The sequence below is a fragment of the Sciurus carolinensis genome, chromosome 18 (assembly GCF_902686445.1).
Source record: "Sciurus carolinensis chromosome 18, mSciCar1.2, whole genome shotgun sequence".
Classification (NCBI taxonomy): Eukaryota; Metazoa; Chordata; class Mammalia; order Rodentia; family Sciuridae; genus Sciurus; species Sciurus carolinensis.
Genome location: NC_062230.1, coordinates 7429296 through 7442962, shown reverse-complemented (window position 1 = coordinate 7442962; position 13667 = coordinate 7429296). Strand labels below are relative to the sequence as shown.

Here is a 13667-nt window from a genome sequence, read left to right as displayed (position 1 = left end):
GAAATGACTTCCAGACAGGGGAAGGTGCCATTGGATAAGAGCCATCGAGTGTTTCGGGGGAATCGACATGTCATGGTAGATGTGGTGACAAAGAATGGGTCCAAAGGCCCCGTCAAATTCAGCTCCAGTTTTACCTGTTGGTGAAACAAGGTGCCCTCATCCCTGGAATGTTCAAGGGAGCAGGATGTGCCTGTATATCAGGGGTGTCCACACAGGATCTTGAAGCCCAGAGAAGCTAAGCTGGCCACCGTGAGTGACAGAACTGGAATGGAAGCAGGAAGATCTGGCCTGAAAGGGACAACGGGGCTGGCAGCCACCCTCTTGGTAAACTGCCAATCAATCCGCTGCCCAGGCATTTCATCGCTAAGGGAAGCCAAAAAGAAGGCCTAAGCATTCCTCCCTCAGAGCTCACATTATATCAAAATTGTCGGCTCAGGCTGTCTGGGTTCCTGTCCTGGTGCTGCCACCCATTGAGAGTGGGGGACACTTAGTGACAGCCTAGAAATTCCCAACATCAGACTGATGCCATTTCAACAAACCTCACCACTCCAAAGGCTGGGAATCACGATCTGTGTGTTTTACAGATAATGACACTGAGGTCGGTACGGCACCTGCCTGGCATGCCCCAGACCCTGGGTTCAGTCCCAGCACCACAGAATAAAGAAAAAGAGTGAAAACTGAGGCTCGAAATGTTAAGTTTTGCCTTAAGACACATAGTCATTGAGTGTCAGATCCCTGCCCGGAGGCTGGGTCCAATTCCATGATCACGGTTCTTCCATTTATGGTACTGTCACTGTGTGACCATAAGCTCATCTCTGAGTCTCTTTGAACCTCAGGCCTGGCTTATATGGTTCCTTCAGCCCTGTTTTGAAACTATAAATTGGAGGAAAAGGCAACCTCAGACAAGCAAGGGTTACATAATGAAGGACAGTGCGTATTTGAGTGTTTTAATAAGAGTTTACAGAGCTGGGTGCAGTGGCGCACGCCTGTCATCCCAACAGCTGAGGAGGCTGAGGCAGGAGGATCATGAGTTCAAAACCAGCCTCAGCAACTGAGCAAGGCCCTAAGCAACGCAGCGAGACCCTGTCTCTAAATAAAATATCAAAAAGGGCTGGGGATATGGCTCAGGGGTGAAGCACCCCTGGGCTCAATCCCTGGTACCAAAAAAAATTTTTTAAGGCGAGAGGTTGGGCAGAAGCTAGAGAGGGCAGAAAAGTTGGGGTGCTGTGGAAACAGGCAAGTGAGGAACCAGCTGGAGGAGGGGGCACCGGATAAGCTGTGACTGCCCCACATCGGGCTGTTCCAGGGCCAGGATTCTAAATGAGCAGAAGCCCAGGCACAGGACACTCAGCTCAGCTCACTCCTAGAGAGGGACAGAGGGAGCCAAGCCCAAACACAGGCTATTTTGGGTGTTGTGTTGTTTGGAGAGCCACCCGTCCAGAAATAGCGCCATGGGTTAGCAGGACCCTGCCTCCCTCCCGCCCCCAGCTCTCCCACTGAAATCAGCAGGCATCAGGGCGCTGGGTCCAACATTCCAGGGAGTCTGTGTAACTGAGGGAGGCAGCCCTTTCTTCCCACAGGAAGGGCTTGGAGCAGAACATTTGCCTGTAAAAGGGATTCTGGAAGGTGGAGGAGAGGGAAAGAGGGCTTGAGTCAGAGAGCAGAGAGGAGGTGGAAGCCTGGGGAGAGATCACACGCCCAGGGACAAAGGAAAGTGAAAAAGAGAGGGAGTGAGCTTGAGGCTGGTGTGAGAGAGAGAATGGGAGAGGAAGAGCAGAGAGCAGGCCAGAGGGCAAGAGCTGACAGGTGCCAGGAGGCAGGTGACCTGGGGCCCAGTAGAGTCAGGGCCTACGTGAGGGTAGGAGACAGTGGCGGAAAATGAGACACTGACCCAGTCACGAACCACCTGCTGGGGGTCAGATAGAGCTCTCTTTCCCAGTTAGCTAGAACTGGAACTTCCCCAGAAATCTGCAGCTCCGTCATGGACTCTCTCTCTTATCTCTAACCCTCCGGAAACCAGAGATCCAGTTATTTCGACAGCAGGGACTTTTCTTGCTCTCTCTGTCCTCTTGACCCCTTACCAAAGAGCCAAGGCTTGGAGGATTGGGTCAGAGCTGTTTGGGGTTCAGGGTAAAAAGCGAAAGTGACAACAGGGTGAGTCCGGCTAGGTTTCCAGAAGGGCGTAATGGGGAGGCTTCCGGGGAGCAGCCCCCCAGCCGCCTGCAGGAAGCTGCACCCTGCGAGCAGAAGGCCAGCTCTTCTACGTCTCCAAGGGAGATGAGGCCGTGTGCCTGGAGAGGACAGGCAGGGACCACCATCAGGTCTGGGTTCTGGACCGTGGAGGCAGCCCCAGCTCACCAGAGCCAAAGAGGACGTCAGCAAACCCGCTCAGCACCCCATTCCAGCAGGACTCCCTCAGTTCCTGACACCCGCCCACCAGACATCTATAGGTCCCCTCCAGTTTGGGAAAAGTCCCCTTGTGAGTCAATCCTTTTTCCAAAGGACAATGTGCCCCCTACCTCTGCCCCAGTCAGACCTAGAGCTGCTCCCCGGCTCTCCTGTCCCCAGAAAGAGTGTCTTTTGTGGAATGGCATTGGGCCCATGATTAGGGACGGAACTGACCTCTGCCTGGCCAGGCCCAGGTCATCCACAGATCACAGCTGGGGCCTTTATGACTGAGGCCTGGCAGCTTGTGACAAGGACCCAGAGGAAGGGAGGGAGGCTCTGCTAAGGTGACCGAGAAACTGGCCCAGGGCACCTGGAGGGGCCACTTCTAAGAGTGACCACATTCATTGTCTTCTGAATCCTAGGGGCTTGAGACTCCCAACCCAGACTCCCAGGATTCCCCTCTGATCCCTAAGGATGGAGGGCACCACTCTGGGGACATTTCTGGGGGTAGGAGGTGGAGCTGAAGCAAGGCCTTATGTCTCCTCCCTCAGAGAGGTCAAGGCCACTGTCTCTCCCTCACCGCTGACCACCCTCTGAGGCCCTTCAGACCACAACTAAGAAAAGGAAAAAGACATAATCAGAGACAGATGCACAGGAACAGTCCTCTCCTGTGTCTGTGACCCTCACTTTCCAACTGAGGTTTCCCTTGTTCTGCCGCCACCGCCGCCCCCACCCCCACCCAACTCCAAGAAGCAGCGGAGGAAACCCAACTGGAGGCAGAGTCAGGATGGGAAAGCCACTCAGCTGTGGTTGCCCTTGGTATCTGTTTACAGAAAAATCCATAACAAATATCCTGATGCCGCCGCCCACTTAAATATCCTGTGACTGCCATCAGCTGTCTCTATGGATACCGCCTGTTGAAACCCAGCACCTACATGGAGCATGACGGTGCATGGACCCGGAAGCTGAGGGCACTCATCTCCCTGCAGGACCCCTGTGCACTCCCCTGTGGCCCCTCCACTCACAGCATCCAGGAGACATGGCCTCGGGCACCCTATCCTGCCAAACTCCCCTGGTCCTACTTTCAAACACTCACTGACGTCCACCCCAAAAGAACTCAGCGTCACTCTCCCTTCTCAACCCCAATCCCCGAAAAGCACATCCCACAAGCCCACCATGAATTGACACCCTGCTTCCTTCTACCCGCCTCCCGGGGCTCCAGCCTTGAGTGTCCACGTGCGGAGGAGGATGAGGCCCCGCCCCGCGCAGTCACGAGGCAGCTCGAAGAAATGAAACCTACATGCTGAACTCCCAGTTCCCTGCCAAGGCTTCACCATGGCAGCCCCTGGTCCCTTTTAGCCACCACTACCCCACCCAGCACACCTCAAACCCCAAGCCAGACAGTGCTATTGACACAAGGAGAGCCCTCAGGGGCACCAAGAGAGTCTGGACCCAAGGAGGGACTCAGCCGCGAATCACCGGGGGCTGGGCGGGCACACTGGGCGGGCACACGGCCCGGTCCTCTGGAACAGTCAGAACCCAGACAATCTCAGGGCACACTGCATGCCCTCGGGCCACTGGGCTGAGCCCCAGAGGGGGAGGAGCATGCTTTTCAGGAGTTTAACCAGGGAGCTGGGTGGAGAGGTCCTCTAGGTTCTTGGATACCTCCTCAGCCACTTGTTTCTCCAGCAAGAAGGGGGAACATGGGCTGTTGGTCCCCAAGCTGAGCACTAGGGAAGTAATCCTGAGCCCTGGTCATCGTGGGTCATCTGGCACGGCCAGGGGTCAAGCTGACCAAAGAGAGAGGGACACGGGCAGCAGGGTGGTCAAATCAAGGGAGGCCCATGAACTCACTCAGGCAATCAGGACTTGCTCAATTGTTCCGAAGCCCTCTCACACACGTACACACACAGTGACATGCACACACGCCCCGGCAAGCCCTGGAGGGGGAGGCACACGGAGGGGGGCCTGGCTGGCGGTTCAGACAGACTTCCAGAGCCAGAAAGTGGGTGGGGCTGCAACATGAGTTCATCTACTTCCTGCCCACATCTGGTATAAAGGGAAGCTGTGGCCCAGGAGGAGCACAGCTGTGTCTGGTTGCAAGGCCAAGAGCGCTGTCAAGAAGGAAGGCCACACCCCCTCCTCCAGCAGCTGCTAGCTAGCCGCAACTCCAGCAGGACAAACCGCCAGTCACAAGGCAGCTTTGAGAACTTCAGGTAGGAGAAAAGCAAACTCCCTCATCTCTCACCTGGGCCGTAGGGCAGCCAACTTCACTTCCCAGGACTTCCTGCATCCACGATCCCTACTTTTCCTCTGTACTTTTCCCCCGGAGCCCCTGCAGCTCCAAGCCAATTCTGCCTTGGCACCTTGGCAGTGATGGCAAGTGAGTGTGGAGGGTGGTCAGGCCCCATCACCAACCCTGTCACTCAGAAATAAGGACCTTGACTCTGTCCCTCACCTGCAAGATACTCCCCACTTCCCCACCTCAAGAAAGGGGGTTTTCATGCTGCAAACTCAAATGAAGCTATCTTGGGGGAAGTGTGATAAGAGAATTGGAAAGCATTGTGCTATTCAAGGAAGTACTTATAATTTAGCCTTTCAGCACCCTGGAGGGGTTGGGAGATACACTGGGAATTTTGCAAGATTCTCACAGGTAAAAAATGGGATTAAGCCCAGCGCAATGGCGCATGCTTGTAATCCCAGCAGCTTGGGAGGTTGAGACAGGAGGATTGTGAGTTTGAAGCCAGCCTCAGCAATTTAGTGAGGCCTCAAGTAACTCAGTGAGACACTGCCTCTAAATAAAAAAGGGCTGGGGATGTGGCTCAGTAGTTAAGTGTCCCTGGGTTCAATCCCTGGCACCAAAAAAAAAAAAAAAAGAAGAAGAAGAAGAAGAAGAAGAAGAAGAAGAAGAAGAAGAAGAAGGTCTAAGACTCTCTGGAGCTGACCCCAGTGAAAAGAGTCAGATGGGGCCATGTTTGACAGGCTCAGCATGGTTTCATCCTGATCCTGTAATGACTTGGAACCTATTCTGCTCATCTGTCTCCAGCTTGCAGCAAGCAAGGGGAGGCTGGCCTGAGGCTGCCCACTCAGCCATCTTCTAGAACATTCCCTCATGGGATCCTCTTCCACTTGTTCTAGGATGCAGCTGTCTCCAGTCTTCGCCTGCCTGGCGCTGGGCCTGGCCCTCCTCTTTGGTGAAGGGTCCACCCTACACCCGCATGAGTCCCAGGCAGCCCAACTGGCCACAGACTTTGGAGTGAAGGTGTTTCAGCAGGTGGCCCGGGCCTCCAAGGACCGCAATGTGGTCTTCTCTCCCTACGGGGTGGCCTCAGTGCTGGCCATGCTGCAGGCCACCACTGGAGGAGAAACCCGGCAGCAGATTCAAGCAGCAATGGGATTCAAAATTAATGGTGAGAGACGCATCAGTGGGAGGCAGAGTCAGGCGGTCTGCAAAGAGTAGGGCCCAACCTACCAGCCGCTGGGGAACGGCTGGCTCCCGCTCAGCCAGGTCAGCCCTTGTACAATACAGGGACTGCCCCGTCTTCTTTCCACACATCCTGTATCCTGGGCCCTTGACCTGTGGAACAGACTTATTAATTATGGTGCCTTAACTCCGCTAAACCACAGTTTCCTCCTCTATGGAATAAGGGTACTAAAAATGCCTACCACCCAGGGGCTGTGGAAATATTAAAGAGAATTATTTGAAATGTGTGGTGTAACCATTATTATAAAAATTAGGGTTTATAACTTTAAAAAAGAGAAAAATATTCTAAACCGAAGAAAGGCGTAGGACCTAAGACTTAAAGAAGGGAGAGGAAGAGATCATGGTTTGGAATGCACCCTCCCTCCAGAGACCCCTGAGGGGGCAGAAGAACCTTGGACATCCGAGCAGGGCTGGCCCTCTCCTGGGGGAGGTTGGCCACCTGGGAGTCCTCGGCCCAACGTGAATGTAACACGCTCTGTCCTTGCCTCGGCACAGAGAAGGGCATGGCCCTGGCCCTCCGACAACTGTACAAGGAGCTCATAGGGCCGTGGAACAAGGATGAGATCAGCACCATGGACGCCATCTTCGTCCAGCGGGATGTGAAGCTGGTCCAGGGCTTCATGTCCCGCTTCTTCAGGCTGTTCCGGAGCACAGTCAAGCAGGTGGACTTCTCAGAGGTGGACAGAGCCAGATTCATCATCAACGACTGGGTGAAGAGACACACGAAAGGTGAGCGGCAGGGAAAGGGAGCCAAGGAGCCGAGGGCCTGCCGCCTCCCAGCCACCCCCTTCAGCATCCTCTGTCCTGGAGACAGGTGCTTTAGAACCAGAACGCCATAGCTGATATTTTCCTTAGTTAGACTTGCTCAGGAACCAACACAAAAGGCATCCCTGTAAAGTGAGATTTAGTAAGAACAGCAGTAACACAGACACCCAATGACCAGATGGTAGTATGGGGACAAAGGACAGGGTGAAGTTTCCAACCCTGATCGTGAACAGGATCCTAGCATCAGGAAAATGTGGCGAGGGGAAGACTTCCTGAGACTTAGGAAGATGGATCAAATTGGAAGCAGTCAGACTTCTCCATTTAACACCTCCCCGCCCCCCACCGTTCCCTAACTGGATCCCTTTGACGCCTGGCTGTCCATAGGTATGATCGGTGACTTACTTGGCAAAGGGGCTGTGGACCAGCTGACGCGCCTGGTGCTGGTGAACGCCCTCTACTTCAATGGCCAGTGGAAGACACCCTTCCCGGAGTTGGCCACCCACCACCGCCTCTTCCACAAGTCTGATGGCAGCACTGTCTTTGTGCCCATGATGTCTCAGACCAACAAGTTTAACTACAGTAAGTACAAGACCCCCCCTCCCCACGTCTCACAGAGAGGGCCCCTCATCCCGGGGTCTCCCAGAGAATATCCAAAATGTGGCTCTCTGAGGGAGAAGGATCACAGGGAGTGTTTCCCTTTAACCCTAGTATTCACCCCAGTTTTGACAAATATTTCCCAAGTGGGAGACAACTGGATAATGAGAGCAGAGGAAAGGACTATTTTTTCTCACACCAGACGAAGCCAAACTCTAGCAATCCCCTCGGGCCCACGTCTAATCAACCACCTAACCTTGTCTCTCCACTTCTGGGTTTGTAATGTGATTACATAGGGCTGATAAATCCTACTGGGAGAAGGGCTACGTGGGAGTTGAGATTAAGGGGATGAGGGTTGGAATGAAATAGTGACTGGGTATAGGGAGGAGGCCAGTGAAGGTCAAGAAGGTCAAAACAGAAGACATTGAATTTTCAGAAGAGGAGGGAAATGGAAATCAAACTATCGAGTAGGGACTGGGGCTCTATACCAAGGGCCTAGGGTGCGGGAGGCCCTGTGTTCCATCCCCAGCACAGGAAAAACAAACCAACAAACACCACTAACATCACTGCATGTGGACTGTGATGTGGTTCCATGGTAGAGCACTCGCCTAGCCTGTGTGAGGCCCTGGGTTCCATGCCCCAGCACCAGGGGTCAAGGGGACAACAAATAGACAAACGTGGAATGGGAACAAGGGGAAGGGAAGCCTCAAAAGTTGAAACAGAAGCTGAGCATAGTGTCGCACACCTATAATCCCAGCAACTCAGGGCCAAACATTCAAGGCCAGCCCAGGCAACTTAGTGAGACCCTGTTTCCGATTTTTAAAAATTTTAAAAAGGACTTAGTGGTAGAGAGACTCTAATACTAAACAAACAAGCTGGAATGGAGCTTGGCTTCCAGAAAGAGTGGAGAAGACAGGCAAACTAGCTGAAAACCCAGTGCTGGGTTGTTTTAATAAGGGCTGGAGCCATTTCCAACCCGCCATCTTGGTATCTTTACAGCTGAGTTCACTACCCCCGATGGCCACTACTATGACATCCTGGAGTTGCCCTACCATGGGGAGACCCTCAGCATGTTCATCGCAGCTCCCTATGAGAAAGACGTGCCCCTCTCTGCCCTCACCAACATTCTGGATGCCCAACTCATCAGCCAGTGGAAAGGCAACATGACCAGGCTGCCCCGCCTCCTGGTTCTGCCCAAGTAAGCCCACCCCACGCCACGCTTGCCAATGTCCTGACCTCACCATGTGCCTCTCCTCTGTCTCCTGGTTCCCTGAAATCACTGCCCCCGTGTTGAGTTTCCCAGATCTGTGATGCCTGCCGAGTCAGGACACATGTGGGAGGCTGGAGGGAAGTACTCTGGCCTGGGTTCCATTATGATTCCTCAAATCATCCCTCTGCCTGTTTCCTCTGGAGGGAGATTTCTAGACTCTGTCCCCACACTGACCACCCTCAGAAATACCCAGTGAGAGCCAGCCATGGGAGGAGCTGGAGAAATGGTGGAGGGAACAGGAAGGACAGTATTCCCACCCCCACCTCCTAGAATCAACATCCTACCGATGGAACAAAAGGAACCACTTTGGAGATGGGGCAGCCTGAACTTGAGCTTCTGGCTGGAGTTCCAGGAGAGCAGATTTTCTCAATCCTTCTACAAAGCAAAGGGGGTGGAGAAGGCTGAGGCTTGGTAATTCCAGAAATGCCGGGACATTCCCACAGGCTTGCCCCAAACTTTCAGATGCTAAAATGACAGGCTTGGGGAAAGAGGAGAGTTTAACTGGTTAGCTGATTGTTTCTCTCACACGCCACACACATAAAAAGCCAGATAATCAGGCGTGCCCTGTTGGGAAGCAGAGAGTGCCCCAAACCTCCCTGCTTGAGTCCTCTTCAGGGTTAGCTCTCCGAAACACAGTCTGCAGACCAGATTTTTATTCAGACATCCTGGCAGGAGAATTCGTCCTTGGCCCCCTAGTCAGATTGAATAAAATTATGCTTAAAATACCGCCTTATTTGAGGAAAGTAATTAGTCACAGGTTCGAGGGGGTGAGGAGATTGAAGAAGAACGTTCATTAATATTAGAAACCTCCAGCAAAGGGAGAGACTCTGCAAATAGATTTGAAAAACCGACAGGCCTCATCCATGTTCCCATGACTTCCTACCCTGTTGGTCTGTCCCTGGGGATGCCTGACTGGGGACAGGGAGAGGTAGATGCTGCCAGTAGGAGGAACAGAGCTTGAGCTGTCTCCCCTCCCTCTGCCGCCTGCAGGTTCTCCCTGGAAACTGAAGTTGACCTCAGGAAGCCCCTGGAGGACTTGGGGATGACCGACATGTTTAGCCCCATCCAGGCGGACTTCACGAGTCTCTCAGGTGAGAGACTTTTCCCTCCCGCTTTCTTATCCCCACGGGTACTGGGATCCCCGAAAAGGACGAAGGAGATGCTCTGAGACGGTGGCTCATGGGCCCTGTATTCCTCTCTGCTGCAGTCCAAGAGCTTCTCCACGTGTCACAAGCACTGCAAAAAGTCAAGATCGAGGTGAACGAGAGTGGCACGGTGGCATCCTCCTCCACAGGTGAGTCCCGCCCAGGGGAGGCTCCACCAGCCTCAGCCAGGGCTGCCAGGAGGGGCCACCAGCAGGGGCCACCAGCAGGCGCCTCCATCACCCTGCAGGATAACAAGTCCCAGATCCAGTGGACCCGCTGCCCTGTTCCATGCGGGCCTCTCTGCCCAGACCACAATTCCCATGCGGAGGACAATGGCCCTGTCATCCCCCTCCCACACCTGTTTCCCAGTCTGGAAAGGGGACTCACTTTCCCTGGAACTCCATTCCCTCACCCATGAGTCCTCCCGAGGCCCCTGAACGTGGATAAGTCCTCCAAAGGAAAGCTCGGCTGGTCCCACAGTGTGATGAGAACTGAAGGAGTTTGTGAAGGAGAACTGACGGGCTTAGGGGTGTGTGTGTGTGTGTGTGTGTGTGTGTGTGTGTGAACCACTGAGATATCGACCCAACTCCTGGAGGAAACTAGTTCTCGGAGGACATCCCTAAACTCCTAAGACCCCTATTCCAGGAAACAGAATCCTCCTGAAAGTCACCTCCCAGAGTTGCCGTCAGACAGAAGGCTGGTGACACCAGAGCCCTTGGGATCAGTACAGGCACTGGCAGAGAACCCTGTCCTAAGACATCGTCCTTCTCTTCTAGCCATTCTGGTCTCAGCCCGCATGGCGCCTGAGGAGATTGTCATGGACCGACCCTTCCTCTTTGTGGTTCGGCACAATCCCACAGGTGAGCACGGGGTCCTCCGTCCCCCCGACCTTATTGTGTGGGGTACACAAGTCCATACAGAGGTAGACTTCCTCCAGTCCCCTGCCCCCGAGGACTCTGGGCAAAGAATATAGAGCTTGGTTCCACTCCTGTCCCGGGAGGGGACAGCGCCCTGCGTCAGACCACACAGTGGTGGGGCCCCAGTCCTGACCTGGCCCCGTATGCTGCTGTGACCCCAGACAGCTCGCCCACCTGCTCAGGTCTCAGTTCATCCGTAAACCTCACGCTTCCTCTTCTCCACTCCCTCGCTTCTCCCGCCTCAGGGGCAGTCCTTTTCATGGGCCAAGTGATGGAGCCCTGACCCGAGGACAAGAAGCTGCCATCTGGGACTAAACTGGAGATGTATCGAAAAAGAAGGAACCAACTCCGGAGAAAGGAATTTTTGTTTTGATGACTCTTTCTGGAGAGAGAGAGAAGGCATTTGTCTCTTTTTACCCCCAGTGGTAAATTCTGTCCAGTTGACCTCCTAGACCTCGGCCTCTCTCAGGAGTGGGAGGATCTTCGCGTCCAACCCCCCAGCTGGAGAGACCCCTGCAGCACGAAGGTCTCCAGGCCAGACCGTAAAACCCGCAGATCCTCCGGCGCAGCTGCATCTGCCCATCTCCCTGCCGGCTCGGCCTTCAGCCCCGGGTCCCACGGAGGCCCTGGCAGAAGGGAACCAAGGGGCTTGCAGAAGCCTGTGAGCTCCTAGGAACCATTTGTGTTCCAGTCACGCTGCTGTCACTCTTGCGCTGTCTGCCACCCCTGCCGAGGCTGGCGACAGGCCAGAGAAGGCCCTCGGAAGGCGCTTTCATCTCCACGTCCACGCTGGCACTGACAGCGTCCCGGGGCCCCGGACAGCAGACCGCAGGCCCACCGCGCTGAGCCTCCCCGCCCCCACCCTCCCCAGAAGCATCCTGCATATGTTATTTTGGAGTGTAGGTGACTTGTTTACTCATAGAAGCAGGTTTTTGCTTCCCATAAACTTTATTTTTGTAGGAATAGAGGAAGAAAGGTCAGATGTGTGCCCGGCTCCTCACCCAGACCTCCTTCCTGGTGGCCAGGGTGGGCCGCCAGGGGTGTGTTTGAGTATTTATCTCAGCCTTGCCCTTGTGGGCAAGAAAGAGGGCTAAGGAAAAAGCGTTATTTAGACTTGCACGTAGTGTTCCTCCGAGGGCTGTGTCATGTGTCCCCGAGCCTGGCACTCCACCCTCACCCCCTGTGGGCACTGCGTGGTGGTGGAGTGCACACTGCCACCTTGTGGCTGCCTGACCCCACAGCGCCTCTCTTCCACTTGATGGATTTAGGGCCCCTGCCAAGGTGGTCAAATCGCAGACCCCTTTGGGTACCAAAAGGATGGGGTGGGTGAGAGAGACCCGAGGGGGGACAGGATGGCTTCAGATTTTTCCAATGTATTTCGGAGCAGAAATGCAAGGCTCTGCATGACCTACCAGGACAGAACTTTCCCCAATTACAGGGTGACTCACAGCCGCAGTGGTGACTCACTTCAATGTGTCATTTCCGGCTGCTGTGTGTGAGCAGTGGACACGTGAGGGGGGGGCGGATGGAGGAGACAGCTAGCTCGGACTCAACCACCTCCCTTAATTCATCTTTTTGAAAACCGACCAGCTGGGGTACAGCACGAAGACCCATCTATTGAAGAATGTCATCTCATGGAAGCTGAGTCATCCCGCCACCCTCTTCTCTGAAATAGCCTCATTCACTGTTTTTTGTTTGTTTGTTTGTTTGTTTGTTTCTGAATTCATTATGCACTGGACAGTGACAGTCACCATAGGAGTCCCCAAACGTGGGGCCGAACGTTCTCGAAGTTGTGTTGAATTATATGCTTTTTCACTTTTGATATATAAGTAAAAAAAATTTATTTAAAAAAAATAAAATAAGTTCAAAGAATGTGCCAAAACAGTCCCTGCTTTCAGCTTCTAGGTTTTGCATGGTACCAGGAACAGAAACCCTGCTGGCTGGCAGACCTCTTTGGTGGCATGGAACCTTGGTGAAAACCACATTCACAGGCACACAGGTGTGTTGACCTGCCGGGGGTCAGTTCCTGAGGCTGGTCACCACAGGTCTGCAACAAAGACATGTGTGTGTGTGTGTGTGTGGTGGGGGTGGGGATATTGATTCTCCCCTGGGAACCATCCTCAAAAAGGAAAGAAGGGCCTGGGGTGCAGTCAGTGACGGAGCACGGAGCACATGCTTAGCATTCACAAAGCCCCGAGTTCAATCCTTAGCATCCCCAAAAGTTGCTACAAGTCTTGGGCTGGGGATGCAGCTCAGTGGTAGAGCACTTGCCCCCCACACCTGAAGCCCAGGGCTCAAACCCCAACACCGAAAAAAAAGAGAGAAAGTGAAAGGAACCCCCAAACGCTTTCCACCCACTCAGGTGGGCCTGATCACACTGTCCCTACAGGTTTTCAAGAGTATTTCCTTCCACCACCAAATGCCCCCGTCACCCACCCCTCCTCCCCATCTTTCTGGCCACAGTTCAAGTCACCCTCCTGTGACCTAGGATTGCCCTTGAATCAATCCAGCCACTGCCACCCTGGACCCGACACTCCCTAGATAGCCTTCCTGGGGCAAAGCGAAGCCCCACTCCCTGGCCATGATGCTTGCAGGCACTTCCTACTCCCCACCTGCACCTAGAAATCAGGTGCTTTGAAAACAAAGCTCTTTTGTTATATGTACTCTTAATAGCCTCCTTCAAACAATTTCCTGAGAGACTTTTATTCTCTTCCTCCAGGGTTTCTGTGTGTGTGTGTGTGTGTGTGTGTGTGTGTGTGTACACGTGTTTGTTTTCTAGTGTTGGAGATGGAAATCAGGAACCCAGAGTCTCCCTGCATGCTGAGTAAACGCTCTGCCACTGAGCTACACCCCTCAACCCCCTCTGCTACTTGGAAAGCTCTTGGCAGAGGACAATACTTCCCCCAATTAGTTTCTGATCACATTCAAAACTAACTTTTTAACTAAAAATAAAAACATTGTGTGACATCCAGCTCCAGAATTCTATAAAGATAGGCCAGGCCCAGTGGTGCATGCCTATAATCCCAGGCATGGAGGCTGAAGCAGGAGGATCAAGAGTTCAAAGCCAGCCTCAGCAAAAGCGAGGTGCTAAGCAACTCAGTGAG

General features: G+C 53.7%; 1 protein-coding gene across 1 annotated transcript; it reads left to right on the top strand.

Moving 5' to 3' along the window:
- Positions 1-4484: 4484 nt before the first annotated feature.
- Serpine1 (serpin family E member 1) lies at positions 4485-12435 on the top strand. The gene is made up of 9 exons (XM_047533892.1): positions 4485-4604; positions 5527-5798; positions 6368-6601; positions 7022-7216; positions 8231-8429; positions 9492-9592; positions 9709-9795; positions 10423-10506; positions 10809-12435. The coding sequence occupies exons 2-9, from the start codon at positions 5528-5530 to the stop codon at positions 10844-10846; spliced, it is 1209 nt and encodes a 402-aa protein (XP_047389848.1). The 5' UTR covers positions 4485-4604; position 5527; the 3' UTR covers positions 10847-12435.
- The last annotated feature ends 1232 nt before the right edge of the window (positions 12436-13667 follow it).

Bases quoted from the DNA above. Each gene is read 5' to 3' on its own strand.
- Serpine1 (XM_047533892.1), top strand. From the start codon at position 5,528: ATGCAGCTGTCTCCAGTCTTCGCCTGCCTGGCGCTGGGCCTGGCCCTC. The intron at 9,593-9,708 runs GTGAGAGACTTT...TCTCTGCTGCAG, and splicing joins GGACTTCACGAGTCTCTCAG to TCCAAGAGCTTCTCCACGTG. The intron at 10,507-10,808 runs GTGAGCACGGGG...CTCCCGCCTCAG, and splicing joins GGTTCGGCACAATCCCACAG to GGGCAGTCCTTTTCATGGGC.